Source organism: Pelecanus crispus, chromosome 3 (assembly GCF_030463565.1).
Source record: "Pelecanus crispus isolate bPelCri1 chromosome 3, bPelCri1.pri, whole genome shotgun sequence".
Classification (NCBI taxonomy): domain Eukaryota; kingdom Metazoa; phylum Chordata; class Aves; order Pelecaniformes; family Pelecanidae; genus Pelecanus; species Pelecanus crispus.
In genome coordinates this window covers 43,139,443-43,162,732 of record NC_134645.1, presented here as the reverse complement: position 1 = coordinate 43,162,732, position 23,290 = coordinate 43,139,443, and the positions used below count along the sequence as shown (strand labels likewise).

Sequence of the window (23,290 nt, the reverse complement as noted above, 5' to 3'; positions counted from 1 at the left end):
AATCTCTATTGACCAGTGGGTAGGTCTTTGACTTGGAAATAAGCCACCATTGACAGAAGGGTTTCTTTGAAGTAGTCCTCATCTCTTGTGAATTTTAATTTTAGTTCATAGAATGTGCCTCATTCAATTACTTAATTTACCTTTTTTAGTTATATGTTAGAGTGTATTTGTAGCAGTATTGGTTTTACACTTGCATAGCTGATGCATTTATTACCAGATACAAAAATTAGGTGGTGCTTTTGATTTTCGAAGGGACAGGGGGAAGAACTAGTTGGGAAAGAAAACAAAGAGAGGTATTGCTTTCTAATATTTTAAGAGTGAGGGAGCAGGAAAGCAAGGTTCATACTATTTTGTATTTTAATCCATTCCTTCATTATTCTTATTGAAAACTTCTCTGATTAGTGTTTGAGGCAGTTGTAACATGTTCTTTTTTTTTTTCCATATCTATAAGACTCAAGAGCCTTAATATAATTTCCAAAAAGAAAAGACTTAATCTAGGAAGCTATTTGAGATGTAGAATCCTAATATCTTCAGTCCTATTAAAAGACAGACCGTAAATGACTTAAAAGCTGACAGGTTTTCTGAAAATGTCATTCTTCAACTAAAAAGGCTAGTTTATCAAAGCATCCGATATTTATTTGTAAATACATCTACTTGCAGATACTGTTTAGGCCACTCCATTATCTAAGCATCCAACTTGCAAATGCACTCAAGCCCATAAACATTAAATAATATTAATCACACCCTTAAAAGGTATAGGGTGTGCTAGCAGAAATTTGGAATTTTTGTCTTCCCGTGACTGTGTAAGTATTTGCAGTTTCTGAGGGAAAGAGGGCCTGCATTAATGGAAGCTTATGGGATGCAAGTGTGTACATTTGACTCAGGCCTGACTGATGTCTGTATGTGCACTATATGTATTCATAACCTGTTCTGGCAAAAAGGGGAATCTTTGTGAAAAGGATTTTTTCTGCAGTCTTCGTCTTGCAGCACATGCCTTAATGAAACTGCTCCATGAACAAAATCCAGGCATCAGTGAAAACAAAATCCTGGGAATGCCAGTATTCACCTTTTGACCAACTAAGCGCTGCTCTAAGTTGCATATTACAAAAATTCCCATTTCTTGTGCGTGTATGGGGTCCCTGCTTTGATTTTAACACAATGAAGACCTGTGGTTTTATTTTCTGCCTTTCCTTTTTTGTTTTAAAAGTAGACCTGTGCTTGCCTTGTTACAGAAGGAATCTTTGTTACCTCTGATGTAAACCAGGGTTTCAAAGCGCCAGTGTTTTCTTCTGAGAATTATTCCCAGTCTTCCACCTACCAAAGGCTGCCTTTGTGCAGTGTGATGCATAGCTCTGCTTCTCTCTGTTTTGAAGAGAATATATTAGGATGAATATTGAATTATTTATGTTCATAGGAACAAAACACACTTACCCTAATGCCTGTGGTAAAGATTCTGAAAGGGGCTGTAAAAAACATCCCAGCAGATTCGTATCGTCTTGTTAAACGAGTAAGGGTTTAACATGGTTCTTATTAGCTTGTCAAACCACAGTGGCTGTGTTTACATGAAAAACTTCTGTTCTCTTGCCTTGCATCCACATGTGAACATATTTGGCTTACATAAACCCTGAGCTCTCTGTGCCTCTTGGAGCACTTAGCAGGAGCACCAGACCAGACTTGTAGCATTCCACATCGTTTGTGAACATAAGATAAAGCCAATTTCAAGATCTGAGCAAGAATGCCCCTTAATCATGCTGCGTACACATGGAAGTCAATGTCAGAAGCCAGATGTATGAAAGAAAAACATTTTTCTCCTCTAACTTTCTGTCTCCCTCGGGCATTCTTATCGATGACCCAAATGCTCAACTTCATATCCCGAAGTTTTCCAGCATGTTGCTCTCATTTCATTTCTGAAATGTTTCTGCAAGATTTCTTATCCTTTCAGTACTTTGCATTTCTTGTTCTTCATGTAAGCTAATCAAATGTGATGCTGGTGATGCAGGGGACAGGACATTTCTTACACAAAATGTTTCTACCGATAGAAGAGATCCACAAATGAGGATTACTATCTGGCCTGAGGAGAACGGGAAAAAAAAAAAATCATTATGTGGGAGAAGTCTACCACACAGCACTATTTTAGCACAGAGGCAAAAAATAGCATGCTTACAAGATGACTGTGTCACTGGTAGTGTTAGGCATTAAGCAATATCAGGAAAAGATTAACAATAAGAGATAATTACTGTAATTCAACTAGTAGATTAGTGAACATAAATAAAATAAGGAACAATATAAGCAAGTGCAATCATAAAACGTAAAAGGCTCTAAGTTATAGGAAATGACTGTTCTGAAAAAAGTGAGAACAGTAGGCAAGGAAGACAATGGAGTCATACAGGTTTTTGAGACTCATGTTTCTGGTTCATGATAAAGACACTGCTGGTTAGCTGGGCTTAGTACAAGTACTAGAAAATTACCTGCCATGTGAACAGTCATAATATAGTAAGCTGGATGTTACTGAATGCATCCTGGAAGATTGATAAGAAATTATAGGTATATAAGGCCTATGTTTGTAAATACCAGCTTAGAACAGTTATTCATTTTATGTTGTCCTCTTTATGGATGGATGGATAATAAGAGAAGATTTGCATGGATTTGTGATAAATATTCTGTTTGGTGGGATTGTTTGGGAGATCTCCATCACTAAAGCAGAATGAATTATAAAAGAGCAGATAGGTATCTTAAACAACAACAAGCACTATGTAACATAGCACGCAGGCTTCAGCGCAGAGGAATTTCCAGTGATCCTCACCATAAATAAATCCTCAATCCTTTCATTAACTTATTGAGTCCCACTGTTTCAGAGGAGAATACTGCTCACAGCATACCAGTGCTCTAGTTTTCTTTTTCTTGTTTATGCAAAAATTTATAATTCCCAGCTCCTATCTTCATGCTACATGTAAGCCATTTTTAGTTCCTTTGAGACAGCGCTTCAAGTCAATACACTTCTCCCTTGAAGCAAAAGAGCCAATGCCCAGTATGTTTTTTACTTGCTACCTAGAAGGCCCTCAATGTATTCACAGTTAAGGTCGTTATAGCTGCAAAACAGGTGATGCCATTAAAAGTACATTTCTGAAGAACAGGAAATTGAAAAGTAAAATTTCAGCTGACAGACTCAACTTTTCTTTCTTCACAGTTCATGTGAAGGAGAAATGGGAATAGTGCATCATTTTAAACAGGTTCCCAGTATTGTGTTGGCATCTCAAATCAGTGCAGGATGAAAAAGTGTTGTAATTAGGTTACAATTCAATCTTTCTTCAGCCAAAATCTTGTTCTGCCTTAGTTGTGACAAGTCTCCAGCCTCTTTTACACTTGCTCTTCTTCCTGAGATCCATACAGAAGACAGTTGCAGTAGGTTAGGCTACATAGTCTTTCTCCCATCATCTTGAATCATTTCTTTAGTCTTCATGTACTGCTTTAACTACTTTGGAAGTAAAAACAGAATAGGACCGCATAGTGTTCTCTTCTTTTTTTTTTTTTTTTTTGTCCCCCTTATCTGCCCATGCTTCTTATCTTATCTGTACTTTTTTTTGTTCAGTGATGTTTGCTGCTGTTGCATTTGTCTGGGTTTCTTTCCTCCAACTTTTTCTGGTAGTTTGTTTGGGGGGCGGGGGGGCAGGGGTTGGCTATTTGCTCACTGCTTTTAATTCTCTGTGAAACTCTTCTTTGACTTTTCTTCAATTCTCATTCAGATTTCTCTTAATTTGCTGCCAAGATTCCTTTAAGAAATAAGCAAAATACTTTGGAAATACATATTGCTCCATGGTAAGTGTTTAAGTCTTAAGCCTCAGTGCTGCAGTCTGTGCTCTTCCTCCCATGTTGTTCAATCCCTGCTTTCCAATTCCTCACTGTTGTCTTGTGGAGTGTGAAATAGTGGAGTGTGAAATGCTGGACTGTGCAAGTTCTTTGGGACAGGAACCATGCCCCCATTTTTATAACTGTGAGGCATCTAGCAACTTGTTCAGGTCTTCTTACAACTATTTTCCTTAAATAATACTGTGCTGACGGAGAATTCATATTAGTAACTAATACATTTGGGGGAGGGAGGGAACCTACTTTTTTAAGATGATGAAAAGTGTCTTTAAATTCAGTTCTGATGTAATTTGTTATGGATTTCTCATTATTTTTTGCAACCTTGCCAAAACCAAACTGCCTTGAATGACTGAGCATGTTAATGTTTGTAATACACCTTGCTATAGAGTTTTTTTGGTGTAAAAATTAAGGGGGGGGGGTATTAAACATAGTCAGTCGCAACACAAAAGCGACCTTTGTCAGAATTTTTGAGCCTTATAAGAGAGAGTCACACTCTTTGTAGCCTGTGGAACTTTCCATGTTCTCTTTTTGAACCTGTTTGTACTGTATTATGAAAAATAATTCTATCTATAAGCATGAGGGGTTTTTTAATACTTTGAATCAGTTTGAAACACTTTGCTTTTATACTTGTCACTTTGATTTTATATTGTCAGAATGAATAAGTGATCAAAATGTGTGCATTGTGCAGTGTTACAGAGTGATATTGTTGACACCGATTAAGTTGACCTGTATTTTAAACCATTGCACACATTGAAGCCTTGCTGATAATTTCTGTTGCACTCACTTGATCCTTTCCTGAAGCTTGTGCCTTGATGTATGATGAGGTTCCCAGAGGGCAGTTGTTTCTGCTGGACTGCCTGCCTGCCTGCCTAGGGTGTCTGTTCTAAGCTTCAGATTAGTTTATAAAAGTGGGTCCTCTTACCCAGAGAAGAAAGCAGTGTGATGACTCTTGTAGGCAGAGTGCTTTTATACTGCGTGCTACCACTGTGTAACATGAAGTGTCCAATCAACTGCATAGTAAATGTTACCCTCACGTGGTTTTTCTTCAGAGAACACAAAGCCTGAGGACCTTGGTGGAGAGCTCCCTCTTCCATCGCTGGCAGCGCAGGGTTTCACTCATTCAACACGCCAGTGGAAATCTTTTAGTCCTCTCTATATGCAGAAAGGTTCTGCATATAAAGACCCATTAAGCAAAGGAAAAAATCAGTCCTGATTTATCCGATGCAGAGGAAATACTAGAGTTTTCAGACTGTTATACTATCAAGTATCAGTAAGAAAAGCTTTATACTGCAAGTGTATCTGTTCTTTCTCCTTCCAGCTCTGAGTCTGGCCAGGGAAGGGAAGAAAAGAAACGTATTCCAATTTAATTATAGGGTTAGCTATCTATTAGGTTTATGCGTCTTGGTTTGTTTTTTTTTTTTCCTCAAGGAGGAGTAGAATCCTGGGGACAGAGCTCCTATCCCCATAAATCTTTCAATATTGGATCACCCAAGCTATAGTTTGTGTGTAAGTCTGTTAGGATAAAGTCTGCTAGAACCCAGAATCTGTACAGTTAATGTAAATCTTTCCTTGGTATAGCCACCTTGTCTAAAATGGGAAATACAATACAGAAAACTGCTGGGTTTTGACAATTCTACCTGCAGCAGAATACAAGAGTTGAAATAACCCAAAGTGGTATTCTCTAGCACTTATGGATGACTTCATCCCACAGCTTTTATGCTATTCTGTGAATGTTATTAGAGTTCAGTGTCCTTCAGTATAAGCATCTGGACGTTATAGGTGGGCAGAGAAGCAAACTGGTTGCAGTAACTTGCTAGAACATATGAAGTCAGCAGAAGAGCTGCAAATAAAGCTCAGCAAGTCTGACTTGCAGTTTTCTGCACAGCCTGTGAAACTAAAATACCTTTTGGGTTTAGTATTTGCTTTTTACAACGATTATTTCATATTTTCTTCCAGTCAGTAGTCAGGAGGAGCTCAGAGATATTTACCCTGAACCTCTAGTAGGTCAAGGAAAAAAAGATGGTATTATCTTTTCAGCTGTAATGGCCAGATTTTTAGTCTGAGTTTGACTGGGATTCTTTCTCCAAGTAAGTAGACTTGGCATAGTCTTCCCTCTAGGTCTATTTGTGATTGTGGGTTTTTTTTCTGTGCACTCAACAATGTAGATACCTCAGATTATATCTGTTAGCTGAAAACATACATTTCTGTTTTACCAATGTTGAAATTGTAAGTAAAAATTGTTTCTTTAAAAATAGAATGGGAACATTTTTTTGGACATGCTTTACCTTGTAGTAGATTTGAATGGACAAGCAATATGTTAATTATGTTTGCTTTAAATGGAGTATTGCTAGAAAGGGGAGAAAACGCTGTCACAAACGTAGACCAACCAATTCTTCAGTAACAAGAGTGACGTTCTGTTATTTTACTGTTAAGCTCTGTATTGCTGATCGAAGCACTATCCCAAGGCTTCTGCCAAGCACCACATTGTTCATGTGATAGGGAAGATTTGGTTATGGTTGAGCAAGTCTGAAAAATGGTAAACTGACAGCAAATCTGGGATCGTGGTTGGTAAGGCAGCTTTTGTGGTCACGTGCTTTTATTTGATGTGGTTCCTCGTGTCTCCTGTGCCAAATGGTGTAATGTACTAAAGTGATGAAACTGCAAAAGAAAAAAAAAAGTCAACTATTTACTTCAGCAATAAAGGAGAAAGAGAACGGGGAAGGAGATCAAAGCCCATACCATGAGTCTCAAACAGGAAAAAAGAGCAAAAAGAAGGGAATTTCTTTCCACATGCTTCAGGCTACTCTTGCTTATAGCCATCATGAGTAATAAACCCTTTAAATGCTTGTGTAGGTCTGCAACGTGCTTCAGTTTCAACATAAGGCAGGTGAAAACTTACAGAGAGTTAAGAAGGGTGTATCCTGGTAAAAGCAAAGGGCTATAGTCTATAAAGTCTGAAGTCTGCTTTCCATCACTAGTACGTAGATTTGAACATGTTTTAACATTGGCCACGCTGAGAGAAAAGCGCTTAGTTATTTTAAACCGGTATAAAAAGTCTTTCCATGCAGAGGCAAGTTTTTTGTTTATTTACATTTTCAAAGCTAGACAAATCTTTAACTGTACTGTTCATAATCATTGAAATTGTCATTTCCCTATTTTATATGTGTTTTGCGGAAAGAATACATACATTGGATTAGGAACATTTTTCCAAATTGTGGTATTATGAACCACTTTCTTTTGGTATAAAGCTCTTTAATACTACATTCACACTGTATTCAGGGAAAAGTATGATTCTTCTTACAGTGCTACCTCCTTCCCAATACACGTTTTTTACTCTTTCCTCCTCTGGAGCAAAAGTAACTGGCATTGTGCAAGGTACCTTCTTTTAAGAGCATGAAACTTTTGCGTAGATGTTCTTTTCTTTGTGATTACTTCTTTCAAAGAAAAGCTTATGCAATTTTGGGAGATGGGGAAAGGTAACAAGCACAGGCAAAAAAAAGAGAGAGAGAAATAGATAGACAGTATTACGTGTGTACAGGTGCTTAACTGTAGTACCGTAACGTGTGTTAGCACGTAACTTTATAAACTGTGATACTTTTATTCTTGCGGGACCCTGTAAGATGTAGGGGGTAGTCTGAAATAATCCTCATTTTTCAGACTCCGCTCAAAAGTTTCCCAGTAATGTAGAGAAACCTGCATTTTTCTGCTCAGAGAAGGGAGGAAGCAAAATGGGTTGCAGGGAAGAGGTGGGGTGAATGGAAGGAGTGGAGAGGAAATAGACCAGCCCAAGAGAGCACGGGGAGAGTTGTACGGAAGGGGGTAGTGTAGGGATGGGAGTAGGAGCATCTTCCTTTGAGCCTCTAAGTCTGCCTTGCCAAACCACCCAGTCCTCTGAGCTTCAGACTTGGAAGCACCCTTCTTCTCTAGTGAAGTGATGTTTTTAAGGAAGGGGAGATAACTGGTTCTTTACACATAAATACTCAAGAACGAAAACATTCACCACTGTAAACCTGTGAATTAATGCTATGCTTTTTTTTTTTAATGATCCTTTTTTTAAATGATCCTTTAAAAGGATCATTTCTTGAGAAAGACATTTTAATGTAATAATAAGCTATCAAAAAATGGGAAAGAATTTTGCATTTTGTACACAGGCCTGAATAAATAGATCCATTGAGAGACAGACAGAGCAAGTCACTTGGAATGCAGCAGTCAACAGCAGAAATGTAAACATACTCCAGCTACGCTCTCTGCACTTGTATTTCAGTGTGTCGCAGAACAAAACTGCTATTAATGCAGGCTGACTGCTGGTCTTGTTGAATTCAGTAGTGAGTTCCTCACAAAATCCAGCTTAATTCAGAGACCATGGATCAGAACCACATTGTGTCTGACACTGTGGAAACGCAGGAAGGCAGGGACTTGCTGCGAAGGAGTCTCTGGTCTGTCTTAAAATGAGGTGAAGTTGGTTTGCAGAGCTGAGTAGGTTTAGAGTAACAGCAAGTGAATAAAATGCTGAGGCCAACAGATCTTTGTCTCTGTGTTCCAACATGTTCATGCAACCTTATCTCATAGATAGGTAGATCTGTCATGTATTTATCTTCATCCGATACCAGCCCTAATGAAATAGCATCCACTAAGACTGTTGCTTCTTGAATTATGATAATTATAGAAAGCCACTATCAGAATCTGTTAGAATCTTAGACTTTAAAAAGTAGCAGGTTACTGGGAAAAAATTGCATAAATATCAAACACAATTCAATTGGTTGTGCTGAAACTAGACTTTTGCAGCTGTAGGGGAGCAGTATTAATTAGTTTGTGTTTAAAAACAAAATAACTTCCGGCTCCTATCTCTTGATGGTTTTTTGTTTGGGGTTTTTTTTGTCATCTTGATAAAATGAATGTCACCAAACCTGGTAGTGTGATGTTATAATTGTTTTTATTCCTGGATATAAAAACGTGTTTTATTTGTGAGGGGTGTATAACAGTGATACCAAGAAGAAAAGCTTAATCACAAACAGATACATGTAAGATCTATGCTCCAAGAGGCTTAGCTACCCAGAAAGCAGGTCTGACGTGCAGGAATCTTTAGCTTGTGCTGGTGAAATCTCTTGGCAAATAGAATGTCCTTGACTATAAAAGGCTTCTTAGGGCATTTTTTGTCTTACGCATTTTCTTTTGATTGGGCTTTGAGGGACCTCAAAAAGCATCATTAGACACTGAGCTGCATGCTGAAATTACCTTGCCTAATCATCTCCATTTTACATGTTTCCTGTACCTTTTACAGGTCCTTCTTGTTTGACGTTGAGTAAGTCATTTCTTTCTTCAACTGCAGGTTTATTATATGGTCAAAGGAATTATTACGGCCTCTTGCCCTGTCTTACGATTGTGAGGTACTGCAAGTATGTTCCTTTGGCACGACAGAGACATAATACAGCATAGTCAAATTAAACTCTGAGCAAAAGCTTCCTTACATGTTAAAAAATAAAAGATAAATATCAGTTCCATAAGGCAGATGAACCTTAATTGCTGAATGTTTATATAGAAAGTTTTTAGATAGTCAGGGGCAAGGTCCTGTGCGAATGCAGTATTTTATTAACGTATTTAATAAGCAGATTCTCTGACCCAATAGAGGGAACAAAGATGCCTGTCCACTCTTAATTTTCCCTACCCATAATTATTTCTATAGAACATAAATTACATATTGTACAGCTTTATTCTGTTTTCAGAAGATAATTATACTAGAAATTCCAGCCTTTTTTCTGTGGAGGGACCTCTTTCTCAGAAACCACACCTTGTAGCAGTCTGTTTTTCATTTGAGAAGGGTTGAATTCCCATTTGAGAAGGGTTGAATTCCCATTTATCTCAACAAGTTTTTACGGATTGACTGCTTTCAAAAGATGGATAAATGTAGGTAAAGGTAAAATGGGAAGCCCTTATTCACAAATCATAATAATTCAGTCTGGAAGATGTATTGGAAGCTGATGATGTAGGAGTGGAAGCTTTTTTGCATGTGAAATCTGTTAGAGATTACTCCTAATTTCATGCCTGCTATTGTAACTGAGAGAGGAGCCTGTAATTCCTGTTGCAGTCATCTGAGCGTCTCGAGTGCTATCTCCATGCTGAGGGGGAACTTGGACTTGGTTGCAAATGAGGCAAGGCAGGATGCAAAACGGACAGTACCATTTGCTCTGTGTATGAGATTGGAAGCTTTTGTGGATATATTTATATAAGCATTTAAGGAGTTTAATAAACTGAAAGCCAGGGTCTTAAAGTAAGGTTCACAACCCACTTGTAACATACTAGGAGAGGGACAAGTCTTTCATTTTCCAACATTAAAGACTGTTGGACCCAGTATACTTTCAATTTCCTAAGAGCAAACTACTGTTTCAGAAATGTTCCAACTTAGTAATAATCTAATAGTCATGCTTCACTGTTTTTAACATCCACAAGTAGCAAAATTATACTCCCTTGGGAATAATTTTAGTAAGGGGGTAGCAGCAAGGAAACTGAATTCTTTTTTTTTTTTTTTAAAAAAAAAAAGCTGTTCAAGTCTTACTTCTGCTGGAAAAGTTTGTTTGTTTTTTTTAATGTAGCTGTGGTGTACTCAAGGGTTTTTTTTTTTCATCGTTGCATATGCAAAATCCAGACCTGCAGAATTGTTCCATGTGGTGAACAGTCTGCTGAATCCAGACTGTTTTGCCTGAGTAGCAGATTTCCATATACCTCATTATGAGGTTGGGTTTTTTTGATTTATGTAGGCTCTGTTCCTTCAAAGGGATGTACAACTGTAGACCTTTATACCTACCAAAGTGATATCTTATCAAGTAGCGAGGAAAATACAAGGGCAGGTCCCGTTGGAGAATACGAGCCTTATTTTGCAGAGAAGAACGAACTTTCCAGCCAGTGTAATCTTTCATGGAAACAGCAAGTAAACAGGACGCCACAAAGTAACTTAGCTTTTCAAGCTTTTTAATTTTACCCAACAAGGGTCTGGATGTTTAGTGAATGATGTAAGCCGCAGTGTGTAATGCAAACTCATATCCCTTTTGATTGGTAAAAGACTGTAAGAAAGATTTAGGTCAGTACTGCTAAAAGAAAGTAGCATGGACTTTAGCTGGTTGTTGCTTTATACAACCTGATTTAAATAAAAAGTGCTAGATCTTTCCACACCAAAGAATCCATTATCCTCGGCAACAGCAGGCGTGCTTCAGTCTTCCGTCCTATGATAAAGGCAATTGATTAAGGTGCCTAAATACATCTCTGAAGTTATCTTATTTCTGTGAATTCCTGCTATTCAGATTTCCAGTCTGTGCAGCAGTAAATGGACAGAGTTGTTATCTTTGTTAGCATTATTTCCTTCTGGGGATGAACAAAATCATAGAATCAGGGAATATAATCATAAAACAATGCAGACTGGAGAGAAGCTCTGGAGGTTATCTGGCCAAGCCCCTCCTCAGAGCAGGGCCAGCTTAGATCAGTGTGCTCGTGGCAGTTGTTCCGCTGAGCTTTGAGCACCTCCGAGGACAAAGATTCCCCAGCCCCTGTGGGCCTGTCTTCCAGTATTTGATTACTCTCATTGTGAAAATGTTTTTCCTAATAGCTAACCAGAACTTCCTTTCTTGCAACATGTCTGCATTGCCTTTCATCCTGTCACTGTGCACTTCGGAGAAGCCTCTGGCTCCATCTTCTCTGTATTGTTCTGTTAGAGAATTGAAGGCATCAACATGCCTTCAATAACAATATGCCTTCAACTCCCCTCTTCAATATCCCCCCTCCCCAGTGTTCTCTTAAGACTGAACAAACCCATTTCTTGCAACATCTCCCCTTACATCATGTACCTAATAACCTTTCTGGCCCCCTGCCCCCTTGATCTAGTAGGTCAACATCTGTGTTGTACTGGGAGGCCCAGAACTGGAGTAGATGGCATGACTGACAGTTGCATCTGGCCACTCCTCAGTCCAAACTATTTTTCTTATTCTTAGCTGGTTTGACTGATGGTGGCTTTTTGAATAATTCAAGGCTCAAAGTCCTCTCCTCCCACAATAACAAGATACCTTAACTACAGTGCTCCACATCTTATTGATGAGGGCTAAGAAACAGAACTGTTTACAATGAAAAAGTAATTTCCTGAGAGAATTCTTTGCATTAGTGATACTCTTGATTAAAGTAGTTTAATTACAGTGGGTCATGGTATAACTTGTTTTTATAGATGGTGTCACTCAATACTTTTTATATCGCCACAGCATAAAATGCACTTCCTCATCAGGGCCCTCTGACTTTAAGCATAGGGAAAGAGGACAGTGTAGAAATCACTTTCAAATCCCAGGGACTGTCTGTGTAATGTACTGTTAAATTAACTTCTGTTTCTAGTGCGCTTGGTGGATCATCTGCCCTTCACATCCCAGCCTTTCCTGGTGGAGGTTGTCTTATCGACTATGTACCCCAAGTATGCCAGCTGCTAACAAACAAGGTAAGTTAGTAGAGAGAACTCAATTTTCCTTTCCCTTATGTGTTGTACTGTATTGCAGTAACACCCTATAGCATTTCCATAGACATACATAGCTTTTCTTCTGCCAGGTAGTCCAAGCAGGGCATACTTAAGGTGAAGTACACAAAGAATAGCTTCTTGATAAGAGTTGAGCACCTACACAGGGCACTGAATATAATGACTCTTTTAGGTGAACAAGCATGTTTGGGATCAGATCCTGGAGTGGATTTTTCTTACTGTGACGTTACGATTTAGGATAAAATGTTACTGTATCGTACAACACTGCATTGTAGCATACTATTTTGCTAGTAAATACAAATGTGTAGTTTGCATATTATTTTTCCAGTTGGAAGTTATCTAAGTTCTCATACCATAGTCATCATTGTAGGTTTTGAGTACTTTCAGTGATTTTCTTCTCAGATGTTTCATCTAAACGAACTGAATCAGCAGACTACTTGGATGTTTATACAGTAATAGCTACTTAGGGCTGCTGAAAAGTTTGTGTTCCGGTTAGCTTACTGTTTAAACAAAAAAGAGTGAGTATAGTATTTTGAAAGCTTCTCCATTATTGAAGTATAATTTGCAAAAGAAAGCTTAGGGGCCAACATCTAGCAATCTGCCTATTACAGACCTCCTATTTGTATTTGTATATTATTTTTACCTTTATTTGTTCAAATGAGGAAAATAGTTTTCTCTTTTAGAAAAAAATCTTCAGAATGTGTTTCCATAATTATATTGGAATCTATCTTTAGAGTTGTTTTTGTTGTGGTTTTCTTTTAAAATTACTTTCTGTTTTTAAAATCTGCAAGTACACAGGACTGTTTTTATCCTTTCTTAAACAAAGTCCCTTAAGCAAACTTATCATGTGTTTTCCTTTTTCCAAAATAACATTTCAGATCCCACACACAGTTTTCAAAATAATCGTAGTATTTTATAAAACAAAAAAAGTCTCAATTTATAAAAAGAATTTAGCTTTAAGGGGTACAAGATAGCTCTCCGCAATGATTGTATCAAGGCATTTTCAAAAAATTCAGGAAAGCATTTGCCAGCGAAGGCATTCTAGTATTACCATAGCCAAGAAAAATACTCTTCCTGTTCTTTTCATGTTCAGTGGGGTAAAAAGGTTTTTAAAATGTTAGTTTTCATTCTGGAAGGCAAAGGGATTTACATAGAGAGTCACATATGGAACCATACCGTACGTACTTGAAGTAACCAGTTGTAAACCAGAAGCTCTTGCAGCCTGACAACACATGCATTGTTTCTGTTGTGGGTTGAACCCTGTTCACACTGTTCTGCTAAGTAATCCCATTCAAATCAATAAGACAACATACATGGTGAGAGGAGAATTTTGCCTTTAGTCTTCCAAGTTTAGCATTGTTGGATTTTGTCTGTGCCAGGATGGAAGTCTTTCAAAACCCAGAATGCCTCAGAAATTGATGCTCGCAGTTGAGTAGGTGGCTCCCTGAGTCAGCATGAAACCGCTGAGAGAGCTTAGTGTTAAGAAGATTTTGCTGGAGGTGCAGTCTTCAGAAAACACCCAAGATCAGTTGTGAAATATTTTTTTTTTCTTTTATAACCAGAATGTTATTTTGACACTTAACCAACTGCCAGTTCAGGTACTTATGATTTGCCTATCGTGGCTTCCTGCTCAAACTTCAAGGCAAGGTCACGTATTTCTTTTCTTCACTCTTTATCTTGCATAGTTAAACAGCGCTTCAGTATGTTGTGAAATACTGCGTTTCACTTAGAAGTGAGTGAAAAGATTTCCTTACCGGATTTTCTGTGTGCAAGATCCACTGTTTGTTTTAAAGGCGTTTTAGGATTCTTTAGGGAAATCATGCAAGCTAAATGTAGGATTCAGAACTGCTACCATGTCAAACATAAATCTTCCTTAACAAGGAATATATGACAAATTGGGAGCATTGGCTTTTTTTATCTTTCTGTAGCTTTGGATTTGTTTGTTTCTTTCTTTTTTAAGGTACAGTATGTTATTCAGGGATACCATAAGAGAAGAGAGTATATCGCGGCTTTCCTGAGTCACTTTGGAACGTAAGTTTTCTTTTGATGCATTATTTTCTGTAGCATGGGGGAAAGTGTTTTCTGCTCATGGTCTTTGGTTGTGGGACTGCTGTCCACTGGATAAGATGAAATCTGGTCACTTTTCACAGAATGGTGCATATAGATTGTCTCTCTGTAGCAGTACTGGAATGAAGTTCAGTGTTACTTCACTTCTGTGCCAGCTGCCAATCTGATTTTGCTAGAAAATAGCTGATTATAGGAAAGGACAGTAGGGATTTTTTCCTCATGCAAAAGCAGTGTGCTCGTTTCTGAATAAATGACTGGAGGGGTCTTACAGTAATAGGTGGTAACTGAGGTCGGAGGGTGGGGAAGAGGGTACGGTTCCAAGCCTTGCAGGAGCCAGAAACCACTGCTTGGCGTAAAGGCAGGATTGGGAGACCAGCTGCTCCCACCGCCGACCAGTATCTTGTCTCTCTTGAGAGAAAGGGCTGTCGGGTCATGTTGAATTCCTGCAGTTCAAAGGTCTGTGGCCTGGCATGATGGCACATGACCTTCACAAATCAACTAAACAGGGGGTGCCTTGGCACTGTGAAGGGTAGGCACTTTGGTTTCCCACCGAAATACTGACTTGAGTGAGAGTCCAGGAGCCAATGCCACAGCAATTGTCTGACCAATAGCGCTTTACCTTGTTGTGAGGAGGAGGCTTCTGCTTCTGAGCGGTGATGTCAAATCACATGGATATTCAGGTGCCCTTCAAATCTCAGGTCTCCCAAGTGTGGACAGGAAGACAGGTGTCTTCCACCATGCACCCAAATTTTACACACCTATAGATAGATAACAATGACTTGAACTGGACATATGAGTAGATAGAAAGTCAATGCAACTCAATCCTTACGAAAACAAGATATTTCTTTTTCTTCTGAGAAAGCTACACTACAGAAATGACCCAGGTGTGCCTATGGTTTTATTTCACTTGCAAAGTGGTTCATGATTCTATGATACTGCTTGAAACTTTTAGAGGATACCAACTCCTGATGTTTGAAACTTTTAATCGGTCTACTGAACAAGTGTCTTCTGTATTTAATTTTTTGTACGTTCTCATGCTTTGCTTTTATATATATATATATACACACACTCTTCTGAATTTTCGAATTTAAACTCTTCTCAGCCTATGCATTTTCAGTTTTACCCTATCACTTACTACAGAATTAATAAATTATCTTAATCTGAGCAGCATACAGGGAATTTGTGTGTCTACAGTTTTTGTCAATTTAGAACTGCAGATGCATTAGCAGGTCTCCTTTCATTCTAAAGTGTATTTATATAAACTGAGCATGGCCTTTCTTCGGGTAAGAAAATCCAATACCACAGCATAAATAAGAAGATTATTAAGATTAGGAGTTTAATTTTTATTTAGCTAGAAAATTGTAACTGTTAAAGCAAATACTGGAAGCTTCTGAATAAACAAACAAAAAACCAGTGCTTGTAATACAGAATTTGCATATTTATCATTCAGTCTTAGAATGAATGGTAGGTAAAAATTGTATTCATTTTTTTGTATTTTTTGTTGATAGTGGTGTGGTGGAATATGATGCAGAAGGCTTCACAAAGCTTACTCTGTTGCTGATGTGGAAAGATTTTTGCTTCCTTGTTCACAGTGAGTAACACTTAGCTTCAGGCATAAATGTCTGTCTATCTTGAAGATGCAAGTTCAAAAGGGAAAAAGTACAATTACAGGAAACAATTTAAAAGTTTTAGCTATTTTTATCCAGTGCTTAATGTATTTTTGATGTGACCATGACACTTTGAAAACACAAAATCCTGATTGTATTTGGAGAAGGGGAGAGGATCCACACTGATAGTGTACTGCCTGCTTTACAGAATGCCAAAAGCATTGTGGGAAGGTTTTCTGGTAATTTGACTCAAGATTAAGTTCACAGTTGTAACTCGTCCTTTCAAAAGTGTCAATAATGAGGACCAATACTATACATAACCTGGCAATACCTAAAATCTTTGGTAATTGTCAGGAACTAATGCATTGATAGTGATAGTAAAGACACTTTAGAGTAGGGAAAAGATATTAAATGAGAAATAACACTATACTGTCGTTAGGAGCCAAAAGCTATTTCTAGACTGAAACTGTGTAGGCAAAACTGTCTAACAGTTTGCTACAGTATGTAGCTAGATTTGCTGTCATTTGAAATTTTTAGATCAAGATTGTATTACTTTCAAAAAGACCTTCTTAGTTAAATAAATATGTAGGAATTACTTCATGTAGAAATTAGTAAGTATGGCTTTGTTACTGCCTTATACATGTTACCTTAAGTAGCAATTATTATTTTTCCCTATGGTAAGGTGAAATTCACAGGTATCAAAGATATTTTGGTCTAGGGAAATTCAGTCATGTTACCATTTGTTTTTGATTGTTACACTTCTCATCTTTGTTTAAAATAATTGCAGTGCAATTTGGGCAGCTGCAACATTGGTGTTTGTTAACAGTCTATCACTGGAATATTTCAGATTATGTCATTTTTGATTGTGGGCTAGCTTTTCATGTGGAAAATGTCTTTATGACATCATAGAAATTTGTCCCAGAAGTTTTAAAGCAAGAAGTGGGGATTGCCATTGTTCAGAGAAGTCCTTCACCCTGTGTTGTATTAGAGATCATAAGAAATGGTCTCACTGATCCCTTTATCACCTAAGATTTCCAGATAGTAATGACCGTAAGACGTCTAGAAAACTCAAACCTGAAATTAAAAAACTTCCATCATATTAGTATGATTTATGTTGTGGGAAAAAAGAAATAAAACTGGTATTTTTGGAAAAATTCCTGTGGATTTGATTTTTGCCGTGGGATAATATAACTTAATAGATGTTGAATCAGTTAGATTTCAGGGGAACGAAAATTCAAATTTCTGTTAAATAACAGAGTAGGTTTTAACTGTGTAGTATTGAGAGTGCTCAATTTAACTGACACAAAAGCTACAATTATAACTGAATAGTTTATCACTATATATTAACCCTGTGGCCTTCAAAATCATACAGTGGCTTAGATGTGTAAGCCATTGCATCACCTGCTTGTTGAACAATCCATTGCAAAAACATTTACGTTCCATGCATTGAAGGAGATTGCAATGAAGGGACCAAAACCTGCACTTCATTTCCTGAGTGAAGTAATGTAGGCTTTCATCTCTTAACCACTGACATAACTATGTATAATGTGGTTGAATATTTAGCAAGTGTCTAATAAAATGTCTGGGAGAGATAGCCGTGAGTTGAAAACTGTTCTACTTTATGTATTTACTATAGTATGTAGAGAAAGTATTCAGAGGAGAATAAATAGGTCAGTATACAGCAAGCACTGTGGCAAATCAAATGAAAGGAACCATGGTAAATTTTACTGGCATCTTAATTTTGGTTAAAATTTTAGGTTTCACTGAGATTGTGAGATATATAAACCCTAATGTGAGTTGTATTTCCTTTAAAAGATGCGTTCAGAGATTTCAAAAATAACTTTGGCGGGTTTTTGTAACTATTTGCATTCAAAGTTACAAACTTGTTTGGAAACTAGGAAGAAAAACACATTAGAAGTAAAGTGAAATTATTCAGAATAGTTTCATTGAGTAAACTGAGTTAAAGATAAGAGGAGAGAAACAGGAAAGTAGTTCTGGATTGCCAAAGCCCAGTAGCCTCAGAACAATTTCACTTGCTAAAAAAAATTGGTTTGTGCTGTAGTTACAGAATGAAGAGCAAAGTCTACCAACTCTACCTTAAAACACAAAAGAGCTACCTAACTGCAAACTTAATCGTTAGATTAATGTAGCTGCTGAAGTTATATTAGATCAAAGAGCAGTCAAAGGAACTGTTGCTTTAGTGGTTTAGTTTTAAGAATTCATCAAGTGCTTTCAAATATATGACAGAAGAAATAAGCATTCAGAGAAGTTCATGCATCCACATGGAAGAGGAAATCGTTAATCAGGCTTAGTGCTTTTGATACTGATACTGTTTATGAGTAAGTCTCAATACAAAGCTTTGTAAGTAAACTTCAGTATACTGCTGATGTCTTTCTCGTTTATAAATTAGTTATAATTAGTTTTTGGAGATAGATATTTCTTCATTTTCTTGTTGCTGAATGCATTCTGTGTGTTTACACCATATATAAATGTAAACACAAGTTACATTATCTGTGCATAATTAAGAATTAAGTAGCCTTATTGCTATGGGCATAAGAATAGGACTCCAAAGCAACCTGTATAGAGGCTTTTCAAAGATTAATTTTCATCTAACGAGATTTTTAGGTTATCAGCACAAAGGAGATTGACAGAAGTTGGACCGCTTGCAATAGCAAATGAAACACTGCTTGTGTTAGTGGTTATTTGTTTAAGACATCTTGAAAAGGACAGATACTAAACTAAAAAGGTTTTCTTTCATTGAACAACATTTTGGGGGACAGAGAATGTTGGAAGCATTTGTATCTTAAGTTTGTATGGGATCTCAGACTTACGTGAAGTTGGAGGGAACACTTGCTGGCACTCCACTGACCTTGGCTAACTGTAGGGATTTCAGGTTCTGTGTTGGGTAATACCAGTGACCCAGGAGGTCTGAAGTGCTGGTCATGTAAAAGCTAAAGTTTAATTAATGAGCTTTCTTGCTATGGGAGTGCCAGCTGAAGTAGCTTTTTGTCCACCCTCTTACCTGTCTGTGCAGTTATGTGGTTACCTCTGTCACAGAGAACAGATCAGAAATAGGCAGCATCTCAGCAAAAAGGAGGTTTTTACACAGGAGAGAGTAGCAAGCAAGGGGCCTACAGCATTAATTGGTTTATGGGAGGTTATACCTATGAGTATCAGGCTCTGGGCAGACACCTGCTTCTGGGTTCAGGGTATTTTGGTGGAAGTCATCAATGCCAGCTTCTGATGCATTCCTGTTTGGATATTGATACCTGCACACGTTTGTCAGCAGAGCAATTTGTGCCAATGCAGTCAACTTAGGTGTTTGAATTGATGGCCTGAGCTAAACAATTGGGGTTTGGTCACATAAACCTCTTTTGGATCTGGATTAGCACATCTGTCCACAGCCTCAGAAAGCAGCTTCGAAAATAAAGCCACAGAAAAAGAATTTTTGGTAGCCACGTTTGTCAGATGAGGCTTGGGAAGAGGGGGAAAAAAACCAGGATGTTTTGGGAAAGAGCATTAGTAGCCATGAAGACAAGTTTACACTACTGTGCAAAGAAAGTGCAGTTTATTCCAGCAGTGTTCAGAGAAAGAGGAATGTATGCCCACTCACTGTAAATAAACAAAATTGTGCTGAAGTAATTCCTTCTATGAGTTCCCTTTCCAAGCAGAAATAACTCATTAGGCATCAGATATTATTTTAATCATTCAGTAGAGCAAAAACAGTCCTTAGCATTTAGGTAAATGTTAATTTTTCAGGCACCTGGTGTAGTTTAAGATGTTACCTGCCCTTTAAAGGAGATTGACCCACCTCTGGAAAGTCAACAGAACAGAGCTAATGAGCATTCATCAGCCCCTTCATCTATTCCTCCAGCAGCTGTTTAAATAAACAAGTTAGATTTTGTGGTAGACTAAGTGGCTGGCAAGGAGGTTTGGTAAAGTCTTAAATGGAAGATTTTTCCTAGATGAACGTGTGTCTGATTGCTTAGTGTTTGCTATTTGGGTTTAAGACAGCTTATGTGAGAAGGCAAAAGTATTTGATCTAAGATTGTATTTATTGTTCTTTTTGAAATTGCATCTGCAGATTCCTATGTGAAAATCACATGCCTACCACACTAACTCCACAGTCACTGAGATAATAAAAACATTTAAGAAATGATTTGTTTATCCGAGCAATTTGGAACACAGAACATGAGACTGTGTTGTGTAAACATTTCTGTAAATATTTCAGTAAACCTTTATCTGTCCGAAGTTTTGGGCATAGAGTCCTCTCTATATAGGACCTATAGATCTTGTTAAATGTAAATGTGAGAAGTAGCTAGTAGTTTGTAGTTTTGATATAGTATTTAATGCAATTGGAATATGCTCAATGACTCATGTGTGCTACTGGGGTATGAATAACCATTTGAGGGGGTTGCTAGTTTTAGAGAGATTTTTTTTTCAGTTTTCTGTCATGTAAGACTTGCTCACTTACCTTTTGGAAGCTGAAAAGAAGATAGCCTGCAAGAGTTGCTCTTCATCAATAGCAGTGCCTGGCAGTCATCACAATTAACACTTAAAATTCCAGGAAAAAATCTTTGGAGGAAATTAAGATTGCATTGGCTCTAGTCCTTCAGGGAAGTTAGTCTGATTATGAAAGAGAAGAGAAGTCTCTTCAAGAAAAGGTATGGAAAAATAAACTGTCGAGTCATTTCCTAGAAAAGGGCCAACTGTTGAGTGGAATATTTACATTAGATCGCTTCTGTGAGCTTTTATCTGTTGAAGTGTTTTGGCTTCCTTACGTAGTGCTTTTGTTTTATTCTTCTCATTGTTCCTTAAATGAAAACGGGAATTTATGACTGTGAAAACTAAGGGAGAAGGAAAAAGAGAACATGACAGTGTGAATAACAAGGTATAGGAGAATGGATTGATGTCTGGTAGTGTCAGGAAAGCAAGATAGTTCAGCAGAAATGTCAAGCATTACAAAATAAACGTTTCGGGAGTCTCGTATGAGAAGTTCAATGCTGATGAAAAAGTCTGCAAAGATTATATAGGGATGTCATTTCATTCTTAAATGAGAAGCTGGAGATTAACAAAGCCCCAGTGATGTAAAATTGGCTGGCAGAAGTCAAAAGCCATTTGGATCTTATGCTTGGGAGTAATTTTTTGACTGTTCAGTAAGCAGATAAGTGTCTCTCATGAGGCACATTTTTTCCTCTGACTCTCTCAGTACTTTTAGTTGGTACCTTGTATTTCTTTGAATCTGGTCGTGAAAGTTCCTGAGCGCATGTCATTCTGCCTACAGCAAAATATACCCTGAGCAGAGGGGTCTCTTCAAAACTTTGTACATTGTTTTAATCACCACAAAACAAAGCATTTTCTGACCTTTTCTGTGTAGTGAGGTGTATATCGCTTAACTGAAGGTAGTGAAAGCTGCAGATACGCTGCAGTGCTGTGGATCAGGCAGTGTGGTGGAAAAGGAGCCTGAGTCACAAGCACACAGTTCTGCACTTAACTAGGCATAGGCAGGGGCTAATCCCAGGACTGAATTGCAGCATTTGGAAAATTAATTAGCCTTTTGCCAATCATTTTTCTCTGTTGCGTATTTTTCTGCTTTATTTCTAAGGGACACTGCCAACTGGATTTAGGTTGAAAATTGGATTGAAAGCTGATAATTTTTGTCATTAAGAGTGCGTTAAACATCGTGTTCCTTTGATTCCATCCTGGGTATTTACTTGCACGTGAGCTGAACGAGGTTTTCCGTATTTAGGTATTCATAATGCATGCAAGTGAACCTGAAAACAGAGTTTTTCTTTTCCTCTTTTGCTGTTTCTCTGTGTTCATTTTGTAATCATGTCACTCAGTACAAACTAGTTTTAGGTTCGTATTTATAATTTTGCTAAAAAAGGGAGAATGGACACAAGGCGATTCATGATATGAACAGCAACAAACAGGAAACAACTGTTGTGATAGGAATTAGGTTTTACAGGTATTTTATGATGGCCTGACAGGGGTGGACTGGCAAAGTATTTTTAAGTGTCGCTTTGCAGTGGATGTTACCTTTTTAATTTCTGAGAAACGCATATATTTTCCATACTTTTAAAACCGTAGTATATTGCTGTAGACATTAATTGATGTCCTTCCAGGAACTACGAGCACTTTAACAAATGGACTGAAAGGTTTTCTAATAACTTCTTATAAAATTGCACTTTTCAGAAGAGTGAACTGTTGCTTTTTCTTATGTAATAGATAAGTACTACTACTATGTGCCCAAGTATCTGACAAATAACTAATAAAATCTCAGAAGAGATGCCTGAGATAGGGAAGTAATAGAATCCTATTTTATCCACTCAATTTTTGAAAAAAAGTAATTAGGTCACAAGAAGTCACTGACAAGTTGGGACTTCAGTACAGATTGTGGTACTTTTTCTTCTTACTGTATGTCTGTGTCTTGTGTCTACACATTTTGATGTTGTCTCACACGGTATTCACAGATAGTTCTCCTCTAAGGTGAGATCTGTGTTAAAGGTGTGAGATACAGCAAGCTGAAAATTGCTCATAGTAGCAAGTAGAAAGCAAATATTTTGTCTTCAGTCTGGAAAGGAGATGATGAGCATGGGTTTCCCATGGATCAGCCCTGGGTTTAATACCAGGCAGTGCTTTCAGAAAAACACAGGATGATACAGAACACCACAGGATTATGAGAGATATGAAATTTCTAGAAATAACAGCTGCATCAAGAAAAGAAGGATTTTCTGAATCCTTCTTCCCTATCTCCTTCCTCTTTCTACCCAATGACACTTTGCCACCAAAGTAAACTTTCTAAGAATCCATGTGACACACAAAGGCAACTGCTGCGTGCCTTTTATGAAATAGATAAATATAATTTACTTTTGAATAATAAGAAATACACCTTGGTTTAGAGATGGAACTGGTCACAAAGATGCTTAAATGCCTAAATAGGGGAAGGAGGGAGTGCTTAAGCTGCGTTTCTGTCTCCTTTGTCACTAGTTCCCTGCCCCATTCAGCAGCAGTCCCACATTTTCCTTAGTCTTCTTTTTGCTGTTGCTGTTCCTGTAGCAGCCCATCTTGTCCTTAACTCCCCTTGTGAGATTCACTCCAGGTGGGCTTTGACATTCCCAACCTGATCTGTGCATGCTCAGAGAGTGTCCACATCTCATGTGCTTCCTTTTGATGTTCGGGTTTTGTCGGGAGCTCCTTGTTCATCCATGTAGGCCTCCTGCTACTATTGCTTGACTTTCTGCTCATT

The 23,290-nt window shown here is 37.8% G+C and overlaps 1 protein-coding gene across 2 annotated transcripts in view; it reads left to right on the top strand.

Annotated features, from left to right (window-relative positions):
- BABAM2 (BRISC and BRCA1 A complex member 2) overlaps positions 1-23,290 on the top strand; it is a 179,235-nt gene that overhangs the window by 122,620 nt on the left and 33,325 nt on the right. For both annotated transcript variants that reach the window (XM_075706893.1, XM_075706892.1), the window contains 3 exons: positions 12,232-12,331; positions 14,328-14,398; positions 15,943-16,025. In XM_075706893.1, coding sequence (XP_075563008.1) covers positions 12,232-12,331; positions 14,328-14,398; positions 15,943-16,025 — 254 coding nt within the window. The remainder of the gene's footprint in view (positions 1-12,231; positions 12,332-14,327; positions 14,399-15,942; positions 16,026-23,290) is intronic.